This window comes from Aureobasidium namibiae, assembly GCF_000721765.1.
Source record: "Aureobasidium namibiae CBS 147.97 unplaced genomic scaffold scaffold_1, whole genome shotgun sequence".
Taxonomy (NCBI): Eukaryota; Fungi; Ascomycota; class Dothideomycetes; order Dothideales; family Saccotheciaceae; genus Aureobasidium; species Aureobasidium namibiae.
Window position 1 is genome coordinate 23,101 of NW_013581208.1, and position 27,960 is coordinate 51,060.

At 51.9% G+C, this 27,960-nt stretch overlaps 13 protein-coding genes across 13 annotated transcripts; 6 read left to right on the top strand and 7 right to left on the bottom strand.

The window, feature by feature from the left end:
• Window positions 1-275: 275 nt before the first annotated feature.
• On the bottom strand, window positions 276-4,205 carry M436DRAFT_36963 (uncharacterized protein; the record flags this gene model as incomplete). Its single annotated transcript, XM_013576504.1, has 1 exon — window positions 276-4,205. One exon carries the CDS (start codon window positions 4,203-4,205, stop codon window positions 276-278), a length of 3,930 nt encoding a protein of 1,309 aa, XP_013431958.1.
• Window positions 4,206-4,901: 696 nt separating this feature from the next.
• M436DRAFT_68503 (uricase) lies at window positions 4,902-5,866 on the top strand (the record flags this gene model as incomplete). Its single annotated transcript, XM_013576719.1, has 2 exons — window positions 4,902-5,041; window positions 5,095-5,866. The coding sequence occupies 2 exons, from the start codon at window positions 4,902-4,904 to the stop codon at window positions 5,864-5,866; spliced, it is 912 nt and encodes a 303-aa protein (XP_013432173.1).
• Window positions 5,867-6,116: 250 nt separating this feature from the next.
• M436DRAFT_18396 (ribosomal protein L13) lies at window positions 6,117-6,719 on the bottom strand (the record flags this gene model as incomplete). Its single annotated transcript, XM_013576062.1, has 3 exons — window positions 6,117-6,223; window positions 6,281-6,641; window positions 6,699-6,719. Coding segments are annotated over 3 exons (489 nt in total), but the record flags the coding sequence as incomplete, so codon positions are not given.
• A 341-nt stretch (window positions 6,720-7,060) lies between these two features.
• M436DRAFT_34841 (Cu,Zn superoxide dismutase-like protein) lies at window positions 7,061-7,854 on the top strand (the record flags this gene model as incomplete). Its single annotated transcript, XM_013576114.1, has 2 exons — window positions 7,061-7,151; window positions 7,208-7,854. 2 exons carry the CDS (start codon window positions 7,061-7,063, stop codon window positions 7,852-7,854), a joined length of 738 nt encoding a protein of 245 aa, XP_013431568.1.
• Window positions 7,855-8,592: 738 nt separating this feature from the next.
• Window positions 8,593-10,465, top strand: M436DRAFT_59306 (uncharacterized protein; the record flags this gene model as incomplete). The annotated part of the gene is made up of 4 exons (XM_013576563.1): window positions 8,593-8,607; window positions 8,659-8,808; window positions 8,863-9,198; window positions 9,248-10,465. The coding sequence occupies 4 exons, from the start codon at window positions 8,593-8,595 to the stop codon at window positions 10,463-10,465; spliced, it is 1,719 nt and encodes a 572-aa protein (XP_013432017.1).
• Window positions 10,466-10,978: 513 nt separating this feature from the next.
• Window positions 10,979-12,730, top strand: M436DRAFT_59307 (protein disulfide-isomerase; the record flags this gene model as incomplete). The annotated part of the gene is made up of 4 exons (XM_013576564.1): window positions 10,979-11,105; window positions 11,162-11,378; window positions 11,432-11,810; window positions 11,867-12,730. The coding sequence occupies 4 exons, from the start codon at window positions 10,979-10,981 to the stop codon at window positions 12,728-12,730; spliced, it is 1,587 nt and encodes a 528-aa protein (XP_013432018.1).
• A 331-nt stretch (window positions 12,731-13,061) lies between these two features.
• M436DRAFT_35627 (uncharacterized protein) lies at window positions 13,062-14,168 on the bottom strand (the record flags this gene model as incomplete). Its single annotated transcript, XM_013576249.1, has 2 exons — window positions 13,062-14,023; window positions 14,081-14,168. 2 exons carry the CDS (start codon window positions 14,166-14,168, stop codon window positions 13,062-13,064), a joined length of 1,050 nt encoding a protein of 349 aa, XP_013431703.1.
• Window positions 14,169-14,410: 242 nt separating this feature from the next.
• Window positions 14,411-15,226, top strand: M436DRAFT_59309 (SNO glutamine amidotransferase; the record flags this gene model as incomplete). The annotated part of the gene is made up of 1 exon (XM_013576565.1): window positions 14,411-15,226. The coding sequence occupies one exon, from the start codon at window positions 14,411-14,413 to the stop codon at window positions 15,224-15,226; it is 816 nt and encodes a 271-aa protein (XP_013432019.1).
• Window positions 15,227-15,446: 220 nt separating this feature from the next.
• M436DRAFT_68510 (RNA-binding domain-containing protein) lies at window positions 15,447-16,049 on the bottom strand (the record flags this gene model as incomplete). Its single annotated transcript, XM_013576720.1, has 2 exons — window positions 15,447-15,911; window positions 15,969-16,049. The coding sequence occupies 2 exons, from the start codon at window positions 16,047-16,049 to the stop codon at window positions 15,447-15,449; spliced, it is 546 nt and encodes a 181-aa protein (XP_013432174.1).
• Window positions 16,050-16,263: 214 nt separating this feature from the next.
• On the top strand, window positions 16,264-18,900 carry M436DRAFT_77194 (uncharacterized protein; the record flags this gene model as incomplete). The annotated part of the gene is made up of 1 exon (XM_013576863.1): window positions 16,264-18,900. The coding sequence occupies one exon, from the start codon at window positions 16,264-16,266 to the stop codon at window positions 18,898-18,900; it is 2,637 nt and encodes an 878-aa protein (XP_013432317.1).
• Window positions 18,901-20,418: 1,518 nt separating this feature from the next.
• M436DRAFT_29325 (uncharacterized protein) lies at window positions 20,419-20,862 on the bottom strand (the record flags this gene model as incomplete). Its single annotated transcript, XM_013576077.1, has 1 exon — window positions 20,419-20,862. A coding segment is annotated over one exon (444 nt), but the record flags the coding sequence as incomplete, so codon positions are not given.
• Window positions 20,863-23,076: 2,214 nt separating this feature from the next.
• Window positions 23,077-25,119, bottom strand: M436DRAFT_68512 (Six-hairpin glycosidase; the record flags this gene model as incomplete). The annotated part of the gene is made up of 1 exon (XM_013576721.1): window positions 23,077-25,119. The coding sequence occupies one exon, from the start codon at window positions 25,117-25,119 to the stop codon at window positions 23,077-23,079; it is 2,043 nt and encodes a 680-aa protein (XP_013432175.1).
• A 261-nt stretch (window positions 25,120-25,380) lies between these two features.
• Window positions 25,381-27,477, bottom strand: M436DRAFT_36205 (bacterial alpha-L-rhamnosidase domain-containing protein; the record flags this gene model as incomplete). The annotated part of the gene is made up of 2 exons (XM_013576349.1): window positions 25,381-26,823; window positions 26,875-27,477. 2 exons carry the CDS (start codon window positions 27,475-27,477, stop codon window positions 25,381-25,383), a joined length of 2,046 nt encoding a protein of 681 aa, XP_013431803.1.
• Window positions 27,478-27,960: the final 483 nt, after the last annotated feature.

Here is a 27,960-nt window from a genome sequence, read left to right on the forward strand (position 1 = left end):
AAATCGAAAATCGAGAAAGTGGAAGGAGGCACCCGACAAATGACAAGACACGTGAGATCGTTTCTTTGCAGACGGTTCTACAAAGTAAGAGGCAGAAGGCAAATGATCGCCTACATCCCATTCTTCCAAAACAGCACCATATCTTAACGACTATGCTTCATCGCTCAAGCCCACCACCAGACACCATAAATGTACCGAGAAGAACTCCAAAAACGCCTTTTTTTTGTCAACCTCTCGATCGACCCAAATACCTTTTGCAATGCAACGACACCTGCTCAAGCAGCCACCACCGCACCGCCCCCAAAAGCCCCCTGGAACCCTCCTCCCATGCCCGCTCCCTCCCCTTCGTCACTACTTTCTTCAACCTCTTCGTCGCTCTCATCCTCATCAAGCACCAACCTCCTCAACACTCCCCGATCAAAAAGATCAAACACAAATCTGCACGCCGGCAATTTGTATTTGTGTCCACTCAACACCTCCAAAACTTGCTTAAAGACCACTGGACTGCGTAGACCTGCAGCTTTCTTCTGTTTCAGAAGATTGAGATCTGCGGCGGCTTTGTTGGAGAGAACAGTGTTGCCGAGTTTGATTACTGCTTTGAGGATTTCGGTCGTTTGTGGTGAGGTAGTAGTGGGAAGGAGAGTGGTGGTAGGAGGTTTGGTGAGGGAAGGGGAAGTGTGTAGGTGGCCCGAGGGAGAGGTCAGGGTCGATGGGGATGGGTGTGTGGGTCCCCATTGTCGAATGTTGAAGAGTTTGGTAAAGTCAAGGGGTAGACAATACCCCAAACTTTCCCCCAACATATTGACCGTGCCATTCCAATGATGACTTGCTAGGATCTCCTGACCATGCAAAGATCTAGAAATCAGACCTAGCACAAAGAAAGCAGTTCCTCGCAAAGTCAACACCTCAGACTTCTCTGCGATCTCGATGATGTGCTGTGTGACATACGATTGCTCCAGGAATGGTGCTCCCAACTCCATGGATCCTACATTGCCCACCGCCCAAAGACAACCCTTGATTTTGATGATCGTCTCTGCATCTTCCTCTTCCATACCGAAATCCTGTATCGTAGCTACGAATTCTTCAAAATGACCCTTTGTTTTTAGCAGCTCGCAGCCTTCTGCGGTGCGTGTGAGTTCGCGATAGAAGTGTGGAGGGACAAGGCCGAAGTCTTGTGGCACGGGCGTTTCTTCGAACATCGAGACTGCTTTCTCGGGTATGTCGGCTAGAGCGCGCGCGAGCGAGGCCTCGACCAGAGTCACGTAGGTGTCATTGCGGCCGAGGAACCAGTCGTCCATCTCTTTCGTGATGTAATCGAGACCATCAAGATAGTGATAACCAACCGAAGTAGACAAGAAGCGGAGCAGAAGAGGTGCACCGATTTCGCCGAGGTGGTCCAGTGCTGGTCGGCATTTTACAACGTACTCAAGTGAGTTGTTATCGTTGCAAGCCTCCTCGAGGATTTTGATGGCAATTTCGCAGACCTCGATCTCAGGGTCGTAGAGTTGTGTCACCAACAAGCGGATCGCCCACGCAGCGCATTCTCCACTGCCGCTTGATTTTGGGCCAGCATCTAGCGGTCTGATGGCGTACTTGCGTAGTATCCTCGTAGCGGCTATGCGGACGTCTCTGGACCCTGAGATCATGGCCTTCGAAAGAATGATGCGAGGATGGCTGTCTAGAGTATAGTCCAGATTCGTGAGTAAAGCCATGATCAGATCGTCTCTGCCTCTGAGCTCAACGATGTGATAGAACATGTTGATGATCTTCCATCGTTCCATCATTTGTAGTCCTTTCTGGTCGCTGCAAAGAACACCGAGAATGGCGAAGTAACCACCTACCAGTGTGTCTGCCAGTCTGTCCGGAGAGAAGAGTGGCGTTGTAGATGTGATCCCACTCATACGGTCGAACTGAGCCAAACATTCTGCAATCTGTCGCAACATCTTGTTGTCAGCGAGATACTTTGTGCCCTCTGGAGTCATGAGTAGCGTGCGGACAAGCGAACACCCAGTTCTGACATAACGTTGGTTTGGCTTCGTGTTCTTTGCGTCTGAGAATCTGTATTTAAATGGTCGAAGGAAACCCAGTAGACGATGGACGAATTTTGTCGCCTTCATCGCCTCGTCTAATCTCCGTGAGTTGGTCAGGGGTCCCTCAATCATGGGTTGGATCAGATCCCATCTCCATTTGGTGTAGTTGACGGTATTCAAGACTTGACACTCCATGAGTAGTCCCCTGAATTGTGCTTCATCCATGTTGGCGCTCATCTGCACCTTCGGTTGCTCTGCAGACTTGATGGGCTCAAATTCGTCGGCACGTGTAGATTTGACACCCGGCCCTCCGCCCACAGATCGATATAATGTGCGATTAACACTGTCGACTTGATATACTGTAGCTACAGCCTGCGATCGTTCGTCTTGACCAAACGCCGTCGCTTGGTGGAACAGATCTGGTAGCACTTGGAGTTCAGCGCTCCATTCACTAGGCAGTAGCTGGTTCGCAAGCTTCAACACCTCACCGATCAGTAATGTCGTTTTTCGCTTGAGAGCAAGATTTGGTGCGTCACGTTCAGCGTGCATCAATGCTGGTAATAGACCAACTCGTAAGAGGATTGTCAAAACGACTGCAGAAAAGTGTTCTATCAAACTCATCCTCTTCGAGGCTTCTTCAGGGTCGCTGCTGGTAGGCTTGTGATGGTCATTCGCTTTGAGGTTGGTAACGCGACCATATGTAGTCAGTCGTCTGCCTGCTAAGAAAGAGGAAGACCAAGATGGGGGCTTGATGCGAAGGATGTCAAAGAGAAGCTCAAGTACGATTGACCTCACCGACGCGGCGTCGATTAACAAGGAAGACACCACAGAGCGAGCTGGCAGGAAGTCATGCAAGGATATTGTCATAATACCGGCCCAGCTCTTGAATAACGCTGCTACCACTTTCGCACTCGATTTCATGCGATCCTCGTGAGCGCTCGAGGTCGGAGATTCAGTGAAAGCCGCGAATGGAAGACTGAGCTCGAAACCAGAGCGTAAGAGACCTCTCCGCGCTGGTAGATCGAGCAGATGTAGAAAGACCGAAGCTAGTGTTTCTGGAGCCTGGTAGGCACCGTTGCCCATGGCGTCAGCCAGAGTGCCGATACCGCCAGCAGCGACGACAAGATCAGGACTACGTATGAGCAGCTCGGCCAAGGTCATGATGGATATTGAACGAAGGCGATCCTCTGGGTGTTCGGCAATAGCGACTATGATTCGGACGACGGACGGCGCGACTTCGTGGACACCGTCTTTGACATCAAGGAAAGCGCGGATGAGTTTCAATGCCTGCTCTCTCTCGACCATGGCCTTGGCTTCCTTGACCAACGAGAGGATGACGAGAAAGTCTGTGTGATGGGCTCGAATGGTTTGTAATGATTTGCGATCGGTTATGGCATGTCGCAAAACGCGATAACCTGCAGCAATAACCTCGCGACTATCGCTGAGAAGCATCATCTGCATACGCAGACCGAAAATGGACCACGCCAAATCATATTTCAGCGCAGGATGCCGTTTGAACAGGCCCACCAACTCATTTGCGTGGCTCACGTAGTAGTCAGGCTTCATATCCTCAATCTCGAGGGCCTGTAGAATCTCTGCCAGGATATATGTGGGCGACTCGGACTCCGGGTCCAGGTCATCCGGTTCGGCATTTTGGAGCAGGGTAAGGTTGGAAGGAGATCTTTGTGGAATAGCGAAGGAGAGACGGTTGGCAGGACTGACAGCAGATTCCTTCTGGCGCTGTAGTTCAGCCTCAAGGTGTAGCTTCAGTTGAGCAATCTTGCGATTCGAAGTGTTGAGCTCCGACTCGACCAGGCGGCGCTGGTCGCGACTTTGTTTCGCATTCTTTGTGTTGAGAGCCTCGAGCAGATTCTCGCTGCCAATTTTGATCTTTGTCTCCTTCTCGATCTTGTCGCGGTATTCGGCAAGACGTTGTTCGGTGGTCACGGCGGACGCAGATTGATCAACATCGAAGGTAGAGAAGTCGATGCGGGCATTCTCAACTCGTGAGACGGTGGGTCGCAGTTCGGTGGAGAAGCTGCCTGGGGGAAGTGTCTTGGAGACCAGACTGGTAGCCGAGTGAGAGCGATTGTCCTTGAACTGAGGCGGCAAGAGGGATTGATCGTTGGTGTGGCCGGTCACAGAATGCGCCGTGGGCCGTGTCATGGGCGGCATAACGACCACGTCTGTCTAGTCATGGGGCGTGTGTCGAGAGCCGGCAGCGGCAGCTACGAGGTGCAGAGAGCGCATCAGCTCCGTCGCGGTGACCGGATGTCTGTATACGACGGCGGCGATGTTGGCTGCTAGCTACGGGCTATAGAGCGGTCCCTGTTGATGCAATCATGTACAAGTGCCAAGGCCGTTTCAGCATCTGCATGTGTTTCGAGCCTCCAACTGAGTCCCCACTCTTGCTGTCCCCGCCGCGACTTCCCTTTGGCGAACTCCTTCTCCGCCAAAATTGCTGCCCCTTCCTCCTTCTGTCACCGTCTGAGTTGAGTTTGGAATCTTCATGCTCTGATGCATCATGCAATTGACCATCTCCTGACCTTCTCCACTCTTCACGATTGCTTCGCTGCTGTCGAATACAATCGTCTGTCGACCGGACACTCCCACCTGTTCACGTCGGCCATCGCCGATAGACAGGGCCGGCCAGGTACTTCAAATCCCGTTACTCTCTGCGGGCGCACCCGCCCAGCACAAGTGATAAGCTCTATCGCCCATCTTTATATCTACCTGAATCTCCCCGTCGTCTCGAGTCTGGTTTGTAGTCATCAGTAGTCCATCTGTACCTGTCCTTGCAGTACTTGAATCATTTCTGCCGTCTGCTCCCCCGACATACCTCCCAAGTCTTCTAGCACAATTTATCCAACCATGTCTCACTCGCAACTCAGCTATGCACGCTATGGCAAGGACAATGTCCGCCTATTCAAGGTCCGCCGCGAGGAAAATGGTCTTCAGCATGTCACCGAGATGACTGTCTGCACCCTTCTCGAGGGTGACATCGAGGAGTCGTAAGTCGTACCGAACATCAAGGTGTTTCGTGCGTCCTTCTAATAAACTGCAGCTACACCAAGGCAGACAACTCGCCCGTCGTCGCAACCGATACTCAGAAGCAGACCGTCTACGTACTTGCCAAGCAGAACCCCGTCGACCCTCCTGAGCTCTTCGCTTCTATCCTCGGCCAACACTTCATCGACACTTACAGCCACATTCACGTCGCACATGTCAAGATCATTGTTCACCGCTGGAGTCGCATGACTGTCGACGGCAAAGACCACCCTCACTCTTTCCTCCGCGATGGTACCGACAAACGCACTGTCGAGGTTGTCGCAAGACGCGGTCAAGGCATCACCGTCAAGTCCGGCATCGACGGCCTCCTGGTCCTCAAGAGCACCGGTTCTGCCTTCTACGGCTTCCACAGAGACGAGTACACCAGACTGCCCGAAACCTGGGACCGCATTCTCAGCACCGAAGTCCAAAACTCATGGCAATGGAAGCAGTTCAAAAATGTCGAGCAGGTCCGCAAGGAGCAGGACAAATTCAACAAGTGCTACGAGGCTGCCAGACAAATCACCATCGACACCTTCGCAAAGGAGAACAGTCCTAGTGTGCAAGCCACCATGTACAACATGTGCAACCAGATCCTCGTTGCTGCCCCCGATACGACGGACATCGAGTACACTCTGCCCAACAAGCATTACTTTGAGGTTGACCTCAGCTGGTTCAAGGGCTTGAAGAACAACGGCAAGGACGCTGAGGTGTACGCCCCTCAAAGCGACCCCAACGGTCTGATTCACTGCCGTGTGTCGCGAAAGGATCCCAAGGCCAAGCTGTAAATCGATCGTGGATTGGGTTCGGGAGTGATAGAGGGCGTTTCATGACATGAAGGATGATATATAATTTTTTTTTGTGCTGGGCGTTAAAAGTAGGCTGGCAATACAGCGCGGGTTATATCTACATGGTTCTGATACAGAGAACGGGAATTTCAAACAAACCAATAACACCCCGTGTGAAAGATTTTTCCTTGACGCCGTGAAGAAAAGTAAGATGCTAAATAATACAGGGGCTGCAATGCGACTATTGCTGCTTCTGCTGAGCAAAGGCAACCTTGACCTCGGGTTGCTGTGCTATTGAAGGACGGGTGTAGTCCTTCATGATGTTTTGCTTGTAGGGGTGAGCGGTACCCTCGAACACTGCAGAGGTAGTGATTAGGAATTGTCCCGTTCGTGTGCTTTTGTGCAGAAACTCACTCTTCAGCCTAGCCATACGGTCATCTCTCAGTCTGTTCTTGGGCAACATACCCCTGACAGCTCTCCTCAAGACCTCTGAGCCACCCCACTTCTCCATCATGCGGTCCATGGTAATCTCCTTCAAGCTACCAGGACGGGTGGTGTGGCTGTAGTACTTCTTCTGATAGCGCTTCTTTCCGGTGGTGTGCAGGTCGTGAAGACCGACGGCAACAACATAGTCTCCGCAGTCGGTCGAGGGGTCCCAGATGGGCTTGTGCTTGCCCATGAGGGTAATGGCGATTTGCGAGGCGATGCGGCCGAGGGGACGGGGGTCAGCGCCTACATCGATGAGGTGCCATGCGCGCGAGTAGGCGAGGTTTGTCTAGTAATTCTCAGCTCCTTGCTCTTTTTTCACATTCTATTCAGGGCTGTGGTGTACCTTTCCGACGTATTGCGACATTGTGAATTGGTGAAGGCTCGGTGGCCTGGGTGGTGTTTCGGTGAGGGTACAGGTGCGCGCTGATGGGACGCTGATTGTCTGCGAAGGGGGACCAGAATGGTTCGAGGTGTCGTATACTCGGGGAGGAATGTGTGTGTTGCAATTGCCCTCCAATGCGATATGCGCAGTCGAGTAACTTCTCGATGGACAAAAGATGTGCCAAGGCTGAATGAAGACCGACCGGGGCCGCTTTGAAATCACGGAAGGCGCAACCGGCTCGCTCTCTTGCCATTAACAAGACCATCCACCATGTTGTCTTTTATTTCTCTCATAGACTTGCGTAATACATTCAATACACCGCCATGATTCCTCCGTTCGAGACAACCTTCGCAGTGCCTCTCAGCTGTGAATCGTGCATCAAAGACGTGTCAACGTCCTTGTACAAGCTTCCCGGTACATGCTCTCGCTACCCCTCCATCTACTTCCTCCCTGTCTAATGCGATCACAAGGCATTCATAATGTCTCGGCCGACCTCCCAAACCAGCTCATCTCAGTAAATGGTACTGCTGCCCCTTCCGCCATTGTTGCCGCTATCCAGGATACCGGTCGCGATGCTATTCTACGAGGCTCGGGCAAGTCCGAAAGTGCTGCCGTCTGCATTCTCGAAACACACTCTTCCTCCGTCAAGGATCAGGTGCGCGGTTTGATTCGCATGGTCCAGGTCTCTTCAAACATGACCATCATCGATCTCTCCATTCGTGGTCTCTCGCCTGGCACATATCACGCGACCGTTCGCGAGACTGGCGACATCTCGCGCGGCGCTGAAAACACCGGTGCCATCTGGGACATGCTACGTGCCAAAGAGGAGGGCAAGCCTCAGTCTGCTAGAGGTGTCTTCGGTACCGTCGAGGTCAACAAGAGCGGCATCGCTTCTGTCTTCCTCGACAAGCCTATCCAAATTTGGGAGATGATCGGCCGCAGCATAGTCGTCTCCAGACAACAAGACGGCAAGTTCGACAAGGAGGATCCTGACACTCTTGTTGGTGTCATTGCCAGAAGTGCCGGCGTCTGGGATAACGACAAGACTGTTTGCTCGTGCTCGGGCAAGACTGTGTGGGAAGAGAGGACGGAGCAGGTCGGAAAGGGCATGCTCTAAGCTGTTGCAAAGAGATGAAAGTCTCGTGCACATACGCGCTTTCATTGAGTATATCTGCAGCATGCTTGATCTTATTGTCTTGGAATCACGAGTTATGATAATGCCAACGCAGCGTTCACCCAATGCCGGCAGGACACCTCCGTCTGGGAAACACACCGACTTCGTTGCGGTGGAAATTTATCCTCCAAGGAAGCTATCAGTCTCCGCGAATTACAACGATTTGTATAAGATGTGACAGTCGATTGGAGAATCGCTTTGGATCCGAAGCCAGCCAAGTGTCTTGGATTGAAACCAACGCCTCGACTCAATCTCTTCACATACTTCAATGTACTGAAGTGTCAGTTTTAAGCGCCGCCCACCAACCGAATCGACCTGCATGATATACATCCTCGCCAAGTGCATGATCGCTTTCCGTGATTGGTCTCTCGACGTCGTCCAGCCAATGCGATCGCCCGCTCAAGCGCCCAAGTACCCCACGCTTTACGATGTAGCACACTGTTCTTGGTCGGCTCAAAGCTGCATGTTATATCCCCTAACTGTCCATGTAAGTCTGTGTCTCTCCTCAGTTGTCTATTCAAGCACTGCACGCGCATCTTCTTCTCGACCTGTGACCAAGAAATTTCGTATTCCGACCTGTCGGGTTTTCTGTTCCTTATACAATTGTCGATTGTCGAGCAACCATCCACATGAGTGGATTTTAGCTTTGGTGTAGTTATACCGTGCCCCTTGTTCTTAGTCATGTCACTCAAACAAGTAAGTCATTGACTTTTGCTCGAGGGAGCCACTGCTGATAAGTCGATCAAGGAGATTGAGACGTGGGTACGAGCTTTGGAGCATTACGACTACAACGAATACGATGCTGCTCTCCGAGCATTCATGACGGTCGCAGACACATCGAAGATACTCTTCAACTGCGCCGTAATACATGCGACGCTAGGAGAGCATACTCAAGCTGTAAGCGATCATATCGTGCTGTGTCCTCGTGTTCGATACTCAGACATGTCCCAGGTTCAATGTTATCAGAGAGCAATCCACTTTGACCAGTATATGGCCATAGCCTATTTCCAGCAGGGCGTCTCCAACTTTCTCCTGGGAGATTTCGAGGAGGCTCTGGCTAATTTCAACGACACGCTACTGTACCTCCGTGGCAACAGATGGATCGACTACGATCAATTGGGTCTCAAGTTCAAACTTCACTCTTGCGAGGCGCTCTTCAATCGTGGTCTCTGCTATATCTATCTTCAGCAGCGAAGTGCTGGTCTTCAGGATCTGTTTTATGCATCCAAGGAGAAGGCTGTACCGGACCACGATGTGATCGACGAAGCGATACGTGAACAGGCCGAGGTAAGTCTTCGATCGAAAAGTATTTTCCGTCGTAGCTGACAGTAATCAGGGCTATACTGTATTCTCCATACCAGTAGGCATGCTGTACAGACCAAATGAGGCCAAAGTCAAAAACATCAAGTCCAAGAACTACCTCGGAACCTCAACTTTAGTTCGGGCACAAGATAGAACTAAACAGGTCTATCTGGATCATCGACGTAACCTGACCGCCTCGAGCTTTGCGATAGACGATCGTCCCGAGGAAAAGCTATCATATGCGGCTATCAATCTCGTCAGAACCGGACTCGCAAGTCGCTCGCGTCAACAATCAGAGCCACCTATTCAGAGAAACATGTTTCCACCTACTCCACCACCTGAAGCCGAAAGAGCGGCCCAGATGGCGACAACGAGTACCAAACGCAGATCGACCGAGAGCACAGCAAGCCTGCCGACAGGACTGCATCAAAGCCGGCCATCAACATCTAAACCTGCGAAACTGGATCTGGGACTTGCTGCTTTTGAAGCATCCTCGTCAACAACGAGTCTGGTAATAGAGAAGCCACGGCTGGGAACCCTAAGATCTGCTTCGGAGAGACCCAGAGCGCGCGACCCTCAATCTTCACGTTCAAAGCCACAGAGAAGACTTGAGAGCGATCGGCATTCGGACTCTTATCAAACACACGATGACACACACGTCCTACGACCGGATGTATATACGCCGGATACAGTGGCCTCGGCGGTGCGACAAGCACTCGCCGAGCCTGAGAAACTACAACCGACATCCTTCAATCATCAACGCACGCGATCAGGAGGGCAGTCCCTGCGCGAGTATCCTCGCTCCATCGCCGAAGAAGACGAAACATCCGCACAAGAAGAAGAAGAATCAAAAGATAGTCAAACATTCAAAGACGACCCTGCTCTCCATGCTCTCCTCGAGACCACAATCACAAACGCACTACCCTACGAGATCACACCTACCATCCCACCAGCACCACAACCTGCTCCCGCAGCCCTTCGCAAAATACGCGTAAAGGTGTTTGCATCAGATACACGCTATGTGATGATACAACCCGACGTTTCCTACGACGCCTTTGTAGAACAAATACGCAAGAAGTTCGGATACGCAGGTAAAGAAAGTTTCAAGATGAAAATGAAAGATGAAGAGGGGGACATGGTTACCATGGGAGATGAAGACGATTTGGAAATGTTGACGACGATTGCGAAAGAACAGGCGGGTAGAGATGGAGTCGAGATGGGCAAGATGGAAGTTTGGGTACAGGAGATGTGATTGTCTCAGATGTGATGGTGATGGTGGTTGTGATGAGAGCTGATGGTTGTGTTCTGGACTTTTGGATTCTTAGCTCCGCGGCATGCTGCTTATCGGATGGCCGTATCCGAGTCCACGTAGATGAATGGTTCTTTTAATCCAGATACCCCTCTCTTAGTTGATGGTGTGGAGTTCTGGGAGAAGAATACATTGCTCTTTCACAATGATCGAATGAGTCTTGCTCGGTGAGCGACATCAGGCTATAGCGATCATAGCCAATGCAATATCGAGGCATGGAATAGATTAACCACGAGCTGAAACCAGGGGCAAGTCTGGAAGAAGGCGGGGTTCGCGAAGCTTCGCGGTCAGAGGCCAGTTGGTCCCTTCGCCGGCTTAGCAAGCACATTCAAGGTGATCTGTCTCCTTTGACTCGAACTTCCTTACGAAGCACTCACCAGACATTGCACTTTTCTATCCTGTGCTTGTCCTTTGATCTGTTTCTTGTTCTACTACCTCTTCACACATCACATCACAATGCGCAACTTCGCAGCTCTGGGTCTGCTCGGCGCAGCCGCCCTGGCCGCCGCTTCCGACGTTGTCGACCTTAAGCAGGATACCTTCAAGGGTTTCGTCGAGGAGAACGACCTCGTCCTCGCAGAGTGTAAGCACCGCTTCTAGGACCACTTTACCACCAGCACATCTAACAGCGTCACACAGTCTTCGCCCCCTGGTGCGGACACTGCAAGGCTCTTGCACCCGAGTACGAGGAGGCCGCCACAACCCTCAAGGAGAAGAACATTGCCCTGGCCAAGATCGACTGCACCGAGGAGGCCGACCTCTGCCGCGACCACGGTGTTGAGGGCTACCCAACCCTCAAGGTCTTCAGAGGCCTCGACAATGTCTCCCCTTACAGCGGCCAGCGCAAGGCCCCTGCGTACGTTCTACCGTCACCATCACAACCTCGGAGCCCAGCTGACAATCCTACAGCATCGTCTCGTACATGACCAAGCAGTCCCTCCCCGCCGTTTCCATCGTCGACAAGGCCACCATTGAGGACTTCAAGACCGCCGACAAGGTCGTCCTGGTCGGTTACTTCGCCGCCGACGACAAGGCTTCCAACGAAACTTTCACCGCTGCCGCCAACGGCCTCCGCGACAACTTCCTTTTCGGTGCCACCAGCGACGCCGCTTTGGCCAAGGCCGAGGGTGTCAAGCAACCCTCGATCGTTCTCTACAAGAGCTTCGACGAGGGTAAGAACACCTTCGACGAGAAGTTCACCAAGGAGGCCATCACCACCTTCGCCAACACTGCCTCCGTTCCTCTGATCGGTGAGGTCGGCCCCGAGACCTACTCTACCTACATGGCTGTAAGTTCGATTGTGGAAGTCTCTCCTTGAGCGCAAAGCTGACACTGCAATCCCAGGCTGGTATTCCTCTCGCCTACATTTTCGCCGAGACTCCCGAGGAGCGCGAGACTCTTTCCGCCTCCCTCAAGTCGGTCGCCGAGAAGCACAAGGGCAAGGTCAACTTTGCTACCATCGACGCCAAGGCCTTCGGCCAGCACGCTGGTAACCTCAACCTCGAGGTCGGCAAGTGGCCCGCCTTCGCCATTCAGGACACTCAGAAGAACCAGAAGTTCCCCTTCGAGGGCACTGACCTCTCCGAGAAGAAGATCGCCAAGTTCCTCGACGAATTCACTGCTGGCAAGGTCGACCCCAGCATCAAGTCCGACCCCATCCCCAAGAAGAACGACGGCCCCGTCACCATCATTGTCGCCAAGAACTACGACGAGATTGTCATGAACGCCGACAAGGATGTTCTGGTTGAGTTCTACGCCCCCTGGTGCGGTCACTGCAAGTCCCTTGCTCCCAAGTACGAGGAGCTCGGTGAGCTGTTCAAGCCCCACTCCAACAAGGTCACCATCGCAAAGGTCGATGCCACCACCAACGACGTCCCCGACGAGATCCAAGGTTTCCCCACCATCAAGCTCTTCCCCGCTCACGGCAAGGGTGAGCCCATTGAGTACAGCGGTGCCCGCACCGTCGAGGACCTCGCCGCCTTCATCACCGAGAACGGTAGCCACAAGATTGCCGCTGACGCCAAGAGCGACGACGTCGAGACTGAGGGTATGCCCAAGCAGGCTGAGGCTGCCACTGAGGGTGTCGCCGCTAGAGTCGCCGGTGCCGTCAAGGATGCAGTTGTCGAGCAGGCTGGCGAGGCTGCTGCCGTCCTCAAGGACGGTCTCATGGACAGCGAGGGCGACATGGGTGAGCACGATGAGCTTTAAATGATTTGACTCCAGAAGTAGCAAGTCACGAGAAAAGCCGAGTTGAAGTGAAGCAAAATACACCCTGGCGTTTCATAGGCATTACGGATTTTTTTTTACATGGGGTATCTTTGGTTGTTGGTCTGTTGCGACGACCTGATTATGCCAAACAGAATGTTGTCTGTAACTCTAGAAATAGTATGGACTTTCCGATTCAAACCCATAACGTTTCTCTTTTCCTTTGTGTTGTGATTGATGTCGACGACGCGTCTACCAGAATTTGTCCCTTGTATGCGTGTCATTGCAAGCATCTAACATTGACCGTCGAGTGGTGACCAGCTATGCAATGCTCTCAAGCAGCAAACGCCAATACCTCACTATCCAAGTCCAACCTCTTCCACTCTGGCACTCGCATCATTTCCATCCCTTTCACCGCTGTCGCCAACATAAAGTCCTCCTCGAACGCCTGCAACGTCATCTGCACATCTTCGACCTTGCTTCCATGCAACAACACCTCCACATCTGTGACTCTTTCTCCCCAGGTCCCATGAGTGGAGCATCGTGCTTGTGTACCTGGTAACGGCGACTTTACGTTTTGAAACTCGAGATCGGTGAGCCAAGGTGCCAGCAGCGCTTCCCCTGACAGTTTTATAAAAGCTTCTTTGTAGCAAAAGAAGGAGTAGAAGCGACGTAACTTTGCTTCTACAATCAGATCTGAACAAAAGGTGTGCTGTTCCCCAGAAGGCAGAGTAACGGATAGTGGTTTGTTGCGGTCGATACAGCGATCTAGGCGATTGAGTGATGATCCTGGGAGAACGAGGCCGTTGAGCAGGGTGATGTGATCGAGTGTGTATTTCATATCCCAGCGCTCCTGCTCTGAGAAAATATCGGTGTAGATGTCTATCCATGCGTCGAAGCCTTCTGCGTCGATAGTGCGGTAGTCATCGCGTTCGTTTACGCATACGATATCGGTGCCGACTTGGACTTGCTCTGCTGCCGAGGAGGAGGAGGAGGTGCTGCTTCCTGGAGTGCTTTTCCAGCCGATGAGCGATACCAGGCCGTTTTGATGCGAGACGTTGAAGTCGAGAGCAACGGAACAGTCTTTGGGGAGTGCCGCGCAGGGTTTACCGTGTTTGGGGTCTCCTTTGCGGGTGATGCGGACGTCTTTCCAAGGTATATCCAATGCGCGAGAGATGTAGAGGCGTTTTAGCAGTGCGGAGGCCAAGGACATTTTTGCATCCGCGATGAACATTTTGCGGAGCACTGCATCTTTTTCGTCGGCGGAGAGAAGGTGCAAGATATCAGATGCCTGGACTGGATTAAAAAAAGGTTGTGTTTTGTTGGGTGGAAAGGGCGAGAGATGTATGGCACTAACTGCGTCTTTTATGTTTTGGCCTGGCCAGAGGGAACGGGTGTCGATGAGCCAGCAGGTAAGGCCTTGGAGATTTGATTCTGACATTTTTTTTTGTGTTTTTTGAGCTCTGGCGAGCAGATCTGCTTGGAGTTTATATACACATCAGATCTGACGGTCTGACCAACTCTCGGGGGGTCCACTGTTTAGTGAAGCAGTGGTGATGGCGGGGCCGATCCCCCAAAGGCGGTGAAGCACAACAATCCGTTATCGATAAGAAATGTGTCATACTTCTCCCCAATTCATCCCATCCGCCTCTCAAACCACACAATTACCACAGCAAAACAATCATGTCCGAAATCACCATCGGAGTGCTGGCCCTCCAAGGCGCCTTCAGCGAACACATCCAACTCCTCCACCAAGCAGCCACTTACATCGACTCGGAACCCTCGGCCCCGAAACGAAAATGGTCATTCATCGAAGTACGCACAGCCGCTCAACTATCCTCCTGTGCCGCCTTGATCCTCCCCGGCGGCGAAAGCACCACAATCTCTCTGGTGGCCGCACGATCCAATCTCCTCGAACCCCTGCGCGACTTTGTAAAAGCAGAACGCAAGCCCACCTGGGGAACCTGCGCTGGACTCATCTTGCTCGCCGAGTCTGCAAACCGCACAAAGCAGACTGGACAGGAGTTGATAGGAGGCTTGGATGTACGCGTCAACCGCAACCATTTCGGTCGTCAGGTGGAGAGTTTCGAGGCAGCGTTGGACTTGCCGTTTTTGGTTGATGCGGGCGGGGAGGCTTTTGCTACGACCACGACGCCGTTCAGGAGTGTGTTTATCAGGGCGCCTGTGGTGGAGAAGATTCTAGAGACACGGGAGGGGGTGCAAGAGGAACAGGCCAAGTTGGACGATACGGTTGTCGCGCCGGCCAAGGCAGTCTCCAAGGGAAAGGCAATCGGCAATGTCGAAGTCATGGCGCGCTTGCCGGGAAGAGCAAAGGCGTTGAACGACAACAAGACTACAGCGAGGGAATTGGGCGAGGAGGGCGATATTGTCGCTGTGAGACAGGGCAATGTGTTTGGCACTAGCTTCCACCCTGAGTTGACGGGAGATGCGAGGATTCACGTGTGGTGGGTCAAGCAGGTACTACAGGCTGTAGAGTAAGCAAAGACAAGTGAAGAAATAAAAAGACAAGGAAGGTAAAGTGGGTATCGAAAGTGTTGGAATGATATACGAAATAGATGCACGGCTACTCGTCGTCGATGCTCGGAGAGTAATGGCAGCGTCCCTTTTGATGAAGCTGCACAGGGAAAAAGAACATGAAAGCAATCGTCGAACGCCAGGACTCCGTGGAAATGCCGGTTGACAGAGGAAGAATAGAAGCTCATCGGTAGTTGTCGTTGTAGACATCATAGTCTTCCTTGATGGCTCTGCCGTAGCCTCCTCTGCCAGGATCAAACTCCTCACGGTACTCGTCTCTGACCTGACCACCGCTCTTTCCACGGCCGTATTGTCTGCCCTCGTTGAAGCCCTCATCCAGATCTGTACGGATGATACGCTCATCGAGCTTTGTGCCGCCAATGTACTTTAAGCAATCGAGGGCGTCCTGGTGGGTGTAGTACTCGACAAAGCAGAAGCCGCAAGGGGTCTTTTGGAAGCGGTCCAGACCCATGATCAGGCGCTTGATCTCGCCGCACTTTGAGAAGAGTTCGTGGATTTGCTCTTCGGTGGTGTAGAAGGAGAGGTTGCCGACGTAGAGAGTGGTTGCGTCTTTGAGTTTGTCTTCGGGCTCGGGGGTCTTTTCTTGAGGAGTGTCGTCGTCGGGAGCGCGCTTGTATCTGCGACGGTTCTGGGAAATAGTTAGGAACTAGCTGGGAAAGGTAGATGGTGGTCGAAGTAGACGTGCCTTGGCGACGGTGTATGAACTTGGGCGATCCAGACGGTCGCATGTGGTGCGCAGCATGATGTTGGCAGCCATGGTTGCCATGATGATCCTCGCAGCGTGGGAGGATGATGCGACAAACAGATGGGCGTGGTGGTAAGAGTAAACAGTAAATAGTGTCGACTGAGAGGCTTTCAAGGTGTCGGTGGTCCAAGCTTCTGGTATGGGCCCGACTGAGAGTGAATGTTTGGCAACAAGCTCCGTCTTTTCTTCACGCGACCTCACTCGAAGCACGACAACCTCGCCCATCCCTCCGACCATGGCACGCGTAGTCGGCCACACTCCGTCGTGGCTCTCTGCTCCCTCGCCGGGCTTCAATCTCTTCCAGCGCAACCCCGACACCAAAGCTCCGTCGTCTCTGCGCAATCAACTCGCAAAGGCAGAAGCACGCGGTCCTACGCGCACCATCGCCCACCGCGGAACCGAGGTCTTCGTCCTGGTCGGCAATGAGATCCGCTGGTCTGATCTGGTCTCGCTGAAGGATGCCGACAAAGAAGGCGACAACCAGTCCTACAGAGTCCTCAAGACTCCCGTCTCGACTCAGATCAAGCAGCTCGTCGTCTCTCCCCACGGCGACTACCTTGCAATTCTGACCGACCATACCGTTCACATTGCCGCCTTGCCCGATTCTTCACACCTCTCCGTCCAAGATGCCTCTCCCCTTCGTATCAAGACCTTCCAGCTAGGCCCGACAGCACATGTCCTTGAACAGCCTCCCGTCGTCTCTGCCATCTGGCATCCTCTAGGTCACCTGGGCAGCTGCTTGGTCACCGTTACCAAGGATGCGTGTGTGCGTCTATGGGAGCTCAACCGCGATTCGCGCGCCTCTTTCGACGAGCCCGAGCTCGCTCTGGATCTGAAGAAGCTCGCAAATGCCACCTCTGCCGATCAGGATTTCAGTGCGAGCAAATACGGTACCAGCAAGGGTTTCTCCCCTGACTCGGTCGAAATGGAGGTCGCTGCTGCTTGCTTTGGCGCCAGGGCCACCTCGGACGAGCACGGCTGGTCTCCCATGACCCTCTGGATCGCCATGACCGAAGGAGACGTTTATGCTCTTTGTCCTCTGCTGCCTTCCAAGTGGGAGCCTACTGCCACCACTATTCCTTCTCTGACCACTGCTGTTGTAGCAAAGGCAGAGGTCAACTCTCAATCAGATCCTACCCCTGAGGAACGTCGCATTGTCGATCAGCAGCAGAGATGGCTTGCCGATATTGACAACCAGGATCCTTTGGTTGTTTCCCACATCGATACTCTGGCCGAATTCGAGGTTTACCAGCGTCCCGCCAACCCTCCTGCTGTTCCAAAGCTGCAAGGCCCCTTCTTTCTCAACCCTGAACCCGACTACGACAACATCACCGACATCTTTGTTATCGCTCCCCGTCTCGATGATGCTGCCCTGATGCAAGAAGAAGATCAAGAGGACTTCCTTGGCCACGACGGTCTTTCGGTCGGCATAGTGTGCTTGGCTACCGCTTCTGGCAAGGTTCACATTTGTCTAGATCTTGATGGTGTCGAGGCTCAGTGGCTACCATCCAGACGTGCTGCTTTCCGACGTCGTTTCGATGAAGAAGAATCTGTTTCTGAACTGCTTCTCGTCGAAACTTTGACCACTCCTGAGACCGAGACCTCATGGCCTACCTTTACTTCGACCACCACTAGCCGTTACGGCTTCTTCCTCAGTACGAATGAAGGCATCTTCAACATTTCCCTGGAGTCTTGGATTGCTCCTCTTGAGGACGAGCTCATCAACCCCAGCGATTCGGGCGCTGCATTCCGTCTCGACGTGCTGTTTGATGTCGAGAAGTCCACCGTTGATCGAATCCTCAAACGTACCGCAGATGCTGGAGCCGCTCCCGCTTGTGTCTCAATAGTCGATTCTGATCTAGGTCACTTCGTCCTGACCGCAACCTCATCTCAACCTCAAGCCGTAATTCTCGATCTCCCGTTCGATCGATCGCTCTACGCATCATTCGCTCCCGACGAAGCACCACTGGCCCTTCCCGCTCCAGATCTTCGTCAACCATACCAACCTTCCGAAGCTTTCTCTGCTTCCTCCGCATTGCCTTCCTTCCTAGATAACGCTGTTCAACGAAACACTCAACTCAGAAAAGCAGACCTAAAAACCCAAGTCCGCTTTTCCCCCGCCACTCTAGATTTACTCACCGATGCCCATCGCTTGCTATCAACCGAAACAAGCCGCTTGGGCGCCGCAGCAGCAGACCTCTTCCGTCGCTGCGAGCGCATGCGCGCTGAACTTTCCGAGCAGATTCGCCAAGTAGATGAGATCTCCAAGCGCGCCGAGGCAGTCACTGGCGACGATGACGATGGCGCCGGAGATGCAGAGCAACCCCGTCTAGTCGGCAAAGATAAAATTGAGGAACGAATGAACAATGCACGAACGAAGTCCAAAGAACTTGCGAAGAGGGTGGAAGCTATGCGCAGACGCATGGCCAAGGAATTGGGCGGCAAGGAACTGAGCATCAAAGAGGAAGCTTGGGCGGTCGAAGTCTCTGCTTTGTCGAGCAGTCTAGGCGAAACCGCAACACCATCTTCCAACGATTCGGACGCCTCCACTGCCAGCCTCGTAACAGACGATCTTACTTCCCGTCTCTCCGCCATCAACACTTTACAACGCACCCTCATCGCCCGCGCAAACGAAGCCACCGAACAGCAAAAAGCACTGCAACCGTCGACGCCAACTCGCCCCGACAACACTGAAGATCAGGAATCATCGCAGGACTTGAGTGCTAGTATCAATCGCGTACCCGCCGATTTCAGAAAGCAAAAGATTGCGCAGGTCATGCAGTTGTTGCAGAGGGAAAGCGCATTGGTGGATGCGGTGCAAGAACGCTTGCGTAAACTTGCCGGATTGGGAAATCTGTACTCTTCATTATAAACACTCTTCTATTGTTGAAAGAGGGAAAGGCTGAGAACTTACATGAAAGAGAGCGTTTAGTGTAGTAAAAGGTTGGATGAATTGGGGTTAGATGAGAATAAATGGCAGACAAACAAACGAATCACAATCAGAAGGAAAAATTATGCCTGACTTTAAAAGAGGAAGAAAGAGGTGTTTCAAGCAGGCTCAAACACCAGTGTGGGTTTCCGACACACACCGCAAAGGGTGACGTTGCAAGAGTAGCTTATAACAATGCCCACAGAGCTTTTGAAAGCAATGGTAGGTAAGTAATTCATCGAAGATGTAAAGATAGCCTAGAATCTCTCCCTTTTCACACCCAAGACAATCAAGAAAATACACAACATCAAATGTTGCAGACTTGGATGTCCAAGAAAAAACATATAAATGGGAGTTTGATGTTTTTGCTCAACTTCTCAAATGCATACCTATCCGGTTCTCTGTGCTGGTTACACCTGCGATATCACCTTTTGTGCGTGAGAGAAGAACGTGTTTTCTGCAAGGCCCAGTTGTGGGTTTCGTACAGCTGACATGTTCTAGATAAGCACTCTGATACATGAGGAAACAACATCACGAAAGAAAAGATGTTAAATAAGAGTGAAGAAGAAGAAGAAAAAAGATGGTAGATTCGTCTATATACACCCTTGCCAATCGACAAGAAACCACACCGTTGCTGCAGAAATACTCAAATATATCCAAACTCCCCTGCATCAAAAAGACAATCGTCATAGAACATAGTTTTAACAGCATCGACCACCGCTTTAGACGCTCAAGCTGATAGTCGATCGATCAGAACAAGCACCAGAAGAAGAAGTAACTCGGGCAATTCTGGGAGTTGGATGCAGGAGTCGGAGTAGGGGTGGGTGTGGTGGTGGTGCTGGTCGATGTCTTGCTAGTGCTGGTGCTGGTGGCACTGCTGCTGGTCGACGAAGATGCAGACTTGGTGACCGTGTTCATGGTAGTGGCCGTAGAGCTGACTGAGGAAGACGAGGAAGATGTAGTCTTGGTGGCTGATGCGGCGGTGCCCGTCGATGATGAGGAAGGGGCGCTGGTAGATGTAGCAGAGACGGAAGATGAGGAGCCGGAGGAAGTCGATGAAGCAGTAATCGAGGTCTTGGAGGCCGAAGATGACGAAGAGCTGGAAGATGACGAGGTCGAGACAGCGCTGCTGGAGGATGAAGAGATGGCCTTGCCGGAACGGACGCCAGACAGGACGTTGCTTCCAGCACTCGAAGGGTTGCCAAGTTGAGTCTTCAACCAGCAGGTACCAGAGCCAACACCGTTGCTGCCACCCACGTAGGTGAATGCATTACACTGAGCATCAGCATCGCAAGCGTTCATGCAATCAGTGTAAGAGCTGCTTGCTTGAGCGTTGGAGTAGGCGCCCTGAGTGCTGTCGGAACCGTAGTAGATGGTGTAAATGTTACCAGCGACATCAGTGGCCGAAGCAGCTGCAGAGGAGCTGGAAGTAGCAGTAGCCTGAGCGGCGAGCTTGGCAGCGAAAGTGGATGCGATGTATCCGTTCGAGCCGGCAATAACGACGTTGAAACCATCTCTCATCTGACCGAAGTTGTTGGCATTCGCAGACGACACTGCGCCTCCCCAGAAGACACACTTGACATTGACAGTCGAGGCTGGGTTGGCGCAGGCGAGAATCGAAGGGTCGTACTGGGGGTCGCGTTCGAAGTAGATGTTGAAGCTGTTGCAGCCACTCATCGCAGAACACTTCTGTGCGCATGAGGCAGGGTCGTAAGAGCTCATCAGGGTGAATCCGACATACTGGTCGGCAGAGTTGGAGGCAGTCAAGGCGGTGAAAGTGTTGACGAATCCGACAGGGACCTGAGCAGTGGTTGCCTGCAAGCTGTACCAGGGGTCGGCAGCGAAAGCAGCGGCAGTGTCAGGAAGAGAGACGTGGCTGATACCAAGAGGCTGCTGGACACAGGTGCCGTCACGCTTGACAACAGCGGTAGCAGAGGCCTGGGCAGCCTCAGAGGCAGAGGAGATGGCAGCAGTGACATCTGCAGGCGAGTCGAAGACAGCAGTAGCTTTGGGGTCGCTACTGGGAGTGGCCTCGGCAGAAGCCAGAGTGGTGGCGGTCAAAGTAGGAGCACCCTCAGCAGTGACATAGACGACAGGGAGAACAAAGACGGAGGTAGGAATGGCCACAGAGATAGCGTCGACGTCGATGGAGGTGGTCGACTGGGCACTTGCAACAGCGGCAAGAGCTGCGACGGCAGTGGAGAAAGCGGTACGCATCTTGTGGGATTGAGGTGATATAAGGTAAGTAGTAAAAGGTATAAGGGGTATCGGAAAGAGGTAGAAGTGTGTTGTTTCAAAGAGTGAATGAGATAGTTGGTTGTGGTGGGGTCCAAAGAATGACTAGTACCGAAGCACTGGAGGATAGTTGTAAGTCTGCTAAAGAGAGTGGTGAAGTTGGAGCGAGCTGATGAGATGTGAAGAGTTGTGAGGGGGCCATGTTTATATAGCAAAGCAGTGCCCGTATTCAGGATTCTCATGTCTCAGTATTACCCTATGTATTTCCGGCTCCATCTCTCGAGGCGTAGCAGTAGAAGCCGTTACTGCTGACAGTATTCAGAAACTCCATGGCCGAGACCTTGTCAGTTGTCCTAATACACAAGAGTCATGTCCAAATTTGGGTGGGGTACGAGCGCCGGTTAAGAATTGACTGACACAATCAAAAACTTAACTTAAAAGCTGCCATGTCCATTGTGAGGAACAGCAGTCTGGAATCCAGGATCCGAGAAACAGACGTTGAAGGATCAGCGAATGGTCAGACACGTCTAGCTGCTTGTCAACGGTGATGCAGCGGTTCTCGGCATTGAGAACAAGTTGCATGTCGTTTACCTCAGAATGCTTCTCAAGGCCGTACTTGAGTCAACGCAGTGTCGCCTTCTTGTCCGTAGGCTGAATTCACCCTGAACTATCGTCCTTGATCACAATATCTGCTGGAGTCGATTAATTGCGATGCGAGGTTGGGGCCACATAAAGATGCTTCCATAGGATCGGCGAACATTCGAGACGTTGTATAGCGTTGACGACGTTACGATTTCGATACGTTGTCGATATATCCAGGTATGCCAAGTACTCTCTATGGCTACGAACAAGAGCGCGGACAATTGCAATGGCTTGTGTCGAACTAGTGTGGTGAGCTCATGTTCGGCGCCATACTTATTGTCGAGTCACGGTGCCAAGCACATCCGGAAGAGCATGGTGATGCATCTGAGACATCATTCTGGCGAATACTGCCGCGTTCCGGCAGACGGTATGACTAGGTCATCGTCGTTCGTAGACCGAGCCACTGTGTCTCAGATTTAGCAAGCAAGTAGGATTGCGCGCAGTCGTGGACGACGCGTTGGGTCGGAAGTGTTCAGGGTGTTCGATGCTAGCGGGTCGATCGGCGATGGCAACATGCTTACATGTACATATCATGTCGTTGTCAACATATTATATCTACTTGTTAAGATCAGGACTCCCGGTCATAAAGACTAATATAATCGAGAGTAATCTGTAAATCTACTAGTGTCCAACTCCTACGCTCGTTAAAGTTCCTTCTGCTAAGATCAAACCTCACTAGTTGTGACGACGACTATGAAGATGGTGTACTAGTGGACGATTGCACTAAGTAGTCTGGTCCTGGCGTGACAGCAACCAAATTTAGAGAGGTTTTACGACTTATGGATATCAAAACGCTACGCATGTCATAAGCAACACTACTTCGCGCTTCGAACCGCAAAGCCTTGCATAAACCCAGCTGGTTAATTCTGGGCCCTTCGGACTCAGGCAAATCCCTCGTCGTTGCCGTCGAGCTCGCCAGAGCAGCACACACTATGCTGGCTACCGATGGTACCAAAGGCATCGCTGCCATCGCCATCTACCCCAATCTCGAGTCCGCAGTCGAGGCTGCCCATCTCCTTCGCGCATCGATTTAGGGTACCGGTATTCGAGTGGTAGTTGCTGTTGGTGAAGACAACATTCACAACTTGAATGACGAAGTACATTGCACCGCTGCAATCAGCACGAACATTGCTTTTCACATGGCGTTTGAGTTGTACAGGAGATGGGATGTCAATGCTCGGGATCCGGTTTCAGAAGAAGCTCGACTTATTTGTGTCTACTGGAGTCCTGTCAGAGAGACCTTCACTTACTCACCACAATGATACTGTGATTCCCTCCACCGATTTCAAAAGTCAAGCCCTCTTTCTTCCTAATACTCTTGTTCTTGAAGCTCTTCCCATCAATCGTAATTTTACCAGTCTTACCCGATGGCAAAGGAGGCAACGTAACCTTACCCACCGTCCCCTCCGGCACCTTCCACCAAACAGAATATGCCCTCCCATCACCAGTGACATTCCACCCAGCACTGAACTTACCCAAACTCGTCACAAAGCCCGCCTGCGCATACTCCAAATCTCCAAACTGTGGTTTCAGCGTCCAAGTACTGCCCACTCTTCCACTAACAGCCAAACCCACGATATAACTCGTCAACGCAGAAGTAGGTCCCGCAGACCACCCATGGCTGTGGGAAACATAACTCTCATCATAGCTATACCCTCTCGAGTTGCGATAGGCAAAACTGCCGTTGGTCAGGTATCCTTCAATGACTGTGCTTCCCGTGCCGTTAGGATGATGCAGGTACCAGCCCCAACTACGGCGTATCAAGTCCAAAGCGCGCGTCGCTTGTCCAGCAACGAAATGAGCGTTGATCTCAAAAGAGGAAATGAAGGGAGAGATGTTATTTGGCAATTCGGGGCTTTCGGCACCAATGGGCGTCCAATTGTGCGTGAGTCTTGAGGAGATGCTTTGAGCGGAGGCAGAGGAAGGGGCCACTACGCCGAAGTAGATGGCCATGCTGTTGGCGTCTTGGGGGTGGAGGTTTGTGTCTGTGGCGTTGTCTTTGAAGGCGCCGTAGGAGGTGTCCCAGCAGTATTTGTTTATTGCAGTGCTGAGGTTGGTGGCGCGAGATGTATATGTTTGGGCGAGGCCTGTGGTGTCTTCCTGCCAGGTTGCGAGCTCAGCTCCAGTGATCAGTGTATGATACAAGATCATGTTGGTTTCACTGTTATTGAAGCCTTGCTGCCATCGAGCCCAATCGCGGACGCCCGTCACATTGAGCAATCCCGAAGGCTGATGAACCTTTCCGTAGATATACTCCATGGCGTGCGTGTAGCGATCCCAGTTCTTGTCCAGAAACTCAGTATCGTTGGTATACAACAAATAATTGTATGTCCCAATCATAGTCCACATATGATAAGTATCTGAGCCTTGTTGCAGTAAAGGCGGTCCAGCCTCCGGGAACGACCAATCCTTATTCTGATGATCATACATGGTCTGCAGAGCATTCTTGACGCTGTCCAGATCTCCGATGCTGACAAAGGTCGCTGGGACCGCAATACCCATGTCGCCTGGCCACACCGCCCTGTCTCTTTTGGCTCCATCCACGATGACCGTGGAGCCATTTGAAAGAGCGCCACTGTTGTTCCAGCCACTGGCCTCGAAGATACGACCGGTATCCACAGGTACGGAATTGGTTTGTAGAGTGTACGCACCACTGTACCAGATCTTGTTCAGATCTTCATCGCTGCAGTCAAAATATCCAGAATAAGCGCGCAAATTGCTCCAAGTGGGTTGAAAGCCAATCTCTACTGATACATAGTTGATGTCAATGGTAGATGCGGTCTCATTGGTGATCAGAAACAGAGTCAGGTATCGAAAGCCTCCGCGAAGATGCGCTTTATCCGTTGTATAGCTGTAGTTGCCAGAAGCAGAGAAATTCGAATAGATGGCTCCATCGCCAGCTTGGAACCTTCCATTGGATGAGTCAGACCACAAGCCGATCCAGTTCTTCGCTTCGCTAAAGGCTAGACCTAGAGCTCCGGAACCTTGTGCTGCGTAGGATACTGTGGCCAGACCTCCTACTTCTTTTCCAAAGTCGAAGACGAGTGCTGAGCCGTTGCCAGAGATTTGAGCAGAGCCAGGCCATTTCGAGATGACGGAAGCATTAGCTAGAGACAAGATTGAAACTGGAAAGACAGTGCGACAATCGGGAGCAAAGATGTTGGCTTCCCATTGACCTGGGAATGCGGTGTCGAGTGGACCAGTGCAGATCAGGTTCTCCCAACACGTCTGAGCGTGAACAGCCAGTCCCAAGCTAATGATGGTGAATATGTGAGAGAAATGCATAACCAATACTCATGAGAGGAACGAAAAGAAACTAGACCGTAGTGCAGGATAGAAAGCTTGTTATGACTTGGCTCTGAGAGTCGATCAGTTCGTAGCATTTCGATCCGAAGAGACGGAAAAATAGCATCATCGCCCATCCTTCCATGCACTCTGTAGATCAATCTTACACGAGCGGGGAAAATGAGGGGATAGTTTAACCTTCAACAACTCGGTATTCTGTACAACGGTTAAATTTTCATCGCAGTGAATAAATTGACTATTCTATGAAGCAGCAGCACATTTGAACCTGAGCTGCCAATCACCTCCCACCAGCCCTTCTACCTCAATATCTCCAGTCTGATTTGCGGAAGTCTGGATGTCGAGGACAACATCCTTGCATCTGCCTTCCACCTCGTGCATTCTTAGAATGCCACCACAAGATGGGTATGGCACAGCAATACCACCTCTGCTTCCTACAGGGGTGGAAAAATCGATGGACACACCACCATCAGAGGTGGCATTGGTATATGCCTCGAACACGCCGACCGAAGTTGAGAAGCCTGCGTGAGCGGTTGCCAGACCACCCAGCTTAGGTGCAATCTTCCACGTCTTGCCGCCAGCAGTGACGAGTTGAATGCCGGCGATATATTGTGACAAGAAGGCAGTGGGGCCAGTCGACCAGCCATGTGCATGCGAGATGCGAGGATCGTTTGTGTAAGGCGCGTAATGTGTAGCTCCGTCAAAGGCGTATCCTTCAATGAACGTGCTGTTGGTCATTCGTGGGTCGTCTAGCATGAACCCCCATTCTAGACGCATGAGTTCGAGAGCAGCAGTTGCATTGTTAGCACGGAAGTGGGCTTCTAGCTCGAAAGCACCAATGAAAGGTGACACGGCATCGTCGGCTTCCACGGCTGGCGCACCGTAAGGTCCCCAACGAGAGCGGAGGGAGTTACTGATAGCGGAGGCCTGAGTGGCATTATTTGTCAGATTAGCCAAGACTGCCCAACTGTTACCGTCCTGAGGCATGAGGGTAGTTGTTTCATTGTCACGGTAGAGGCCTGCAGTTGCATTCCAGAGCAAGTTGTTGGCTGATTCCTTAATGTTGGTTGCATACTTCTCCCAGGAGGACTTGATGCTGCTATCATTAAGAGCAGCGGCGAGAGTCAAGCCTTCGTTGATAGTGAAGTAGAGAATTGCATTCGCCTCGATGTTGTGACCTCCTTGTCCAAAACGAAGCCAATCGTCTGGGCTTGTGACGTTCATCAAGCCGGTCTCGTCGATGAAACCGAGGGAGAAGTTGAGTCCGCGTTTCCAAGCGTTCCACTTCTTTTGAACGTACTCGAGGTCATCCGTGAACTTGTAGTAGTCCGAGACACCGATGAGGTTGTACAGGTGATAGGTTGCAGAATATGTGTCTTGCTTGAATGGGTAACCTGCATAAGGAAGCTTGCCCGACGCATTTTGCAAACTGAACAAGTTGTCGATAGAGTTGGTAATGGCTGCATCATCACTGATCGAGACGAACATAGATGGAGTGATGACGTGCATATCTCCAGGCCAAATTAGACGGTCGCGTTTCGCACCATCTACAAGAACAACACTTGAATTGGCGATAGTCGTGTTGTAGTACCATGACCATGGACGGGTTGAGTCGCTTGGAACGCTCGAATTGGTCTCTTCCGAGTGGATGAGCGCATCACCGTGAGTCGGGTCGATAGCACACATCTACTTCTTGTCAGTTGAATGAGTTTGGAATGATGCGACGCAATTGCATACCTGGATAGTGTATGCGCCAGCATACCAAATGCGGTTCAGCAACTCATCATCAGAATGGAAGAAACCGGTATAATTTCTCAGATCTTCTGTCGTGGGCGACGGTGTGAAATCAACCGTGACCTCTGTAACCTCGATCTCTCCAGTAGTGTTATGGACCAGACTCAAATATCTGAATCCACCTCTTTCATGCTGACGGTCTACAGACACAACACCAGGGCCTTGGGGATAGAACCACAACGCCTCATCCATACCAGAGTCTTGAGTAGCATCGCAAGCCACGCCAGAGATCCACTGCGAGCTTTCGGAATAGGTTACAGCGATGGACTGATTTGTGTCTGTCTTGTTGCCGATGGTCAAGCTGACAAGTCCGCCGATGTTTACACCGAAGTCGTATGTGACGGCTGAAACGCCTTGGAAGACGGCTGAGCCTGGGGAGTCGCCTGCGAGACTGGACGCTCCAATGACAGTTCCATTGATTTTGTCCTGATATACGGCGACAGGGTGGATGGTCCGTGATTTGGGAGCCAGGATGTACTCATCATATTTGGAGACTGCTGCTGCCAGGCCAACAAAGGCAAGTAACGACGTGTAGATGGACTTCATGGTTAAAACCAAATCATTCTAAGAGAAGAACAATCGGCTGCAGAAAAGAGCAGCCATACTTATATTCATGATCGAGTCTTTGATCAGATTGCATTTGTCTCTGAGGCTGATCATTGCCTCCAACTTGACCCATGCCCGCGAAAAGTCAGTTTGGTATGGATTGGCATGGGCAGAGCGTGGGTCAAGCATCATCCGATGACGAGGTGAGAATAGTCAAGATGGACGGCCGTGGAGAGAAAGTGGGGTTTCCAAGACCTTGCCACTCGCTTTTCCGGCGAAGTGTGCACCGAGTGCAACATCAGCCCGCCTTCTTCTATGAGATCGCTCATTCAAAATGCCTTTTTTGTGAATCAACACAGGGCTTGACCATTTGAGTTTTGGTCAACAGAACAGGGCATATGACTGCACTAAGACTGGGCAGCCTGGACGCTGTGCCCTCGATCTTCACGCTCCATCATCAGCAAGGCTCGAAGTCATAGAACG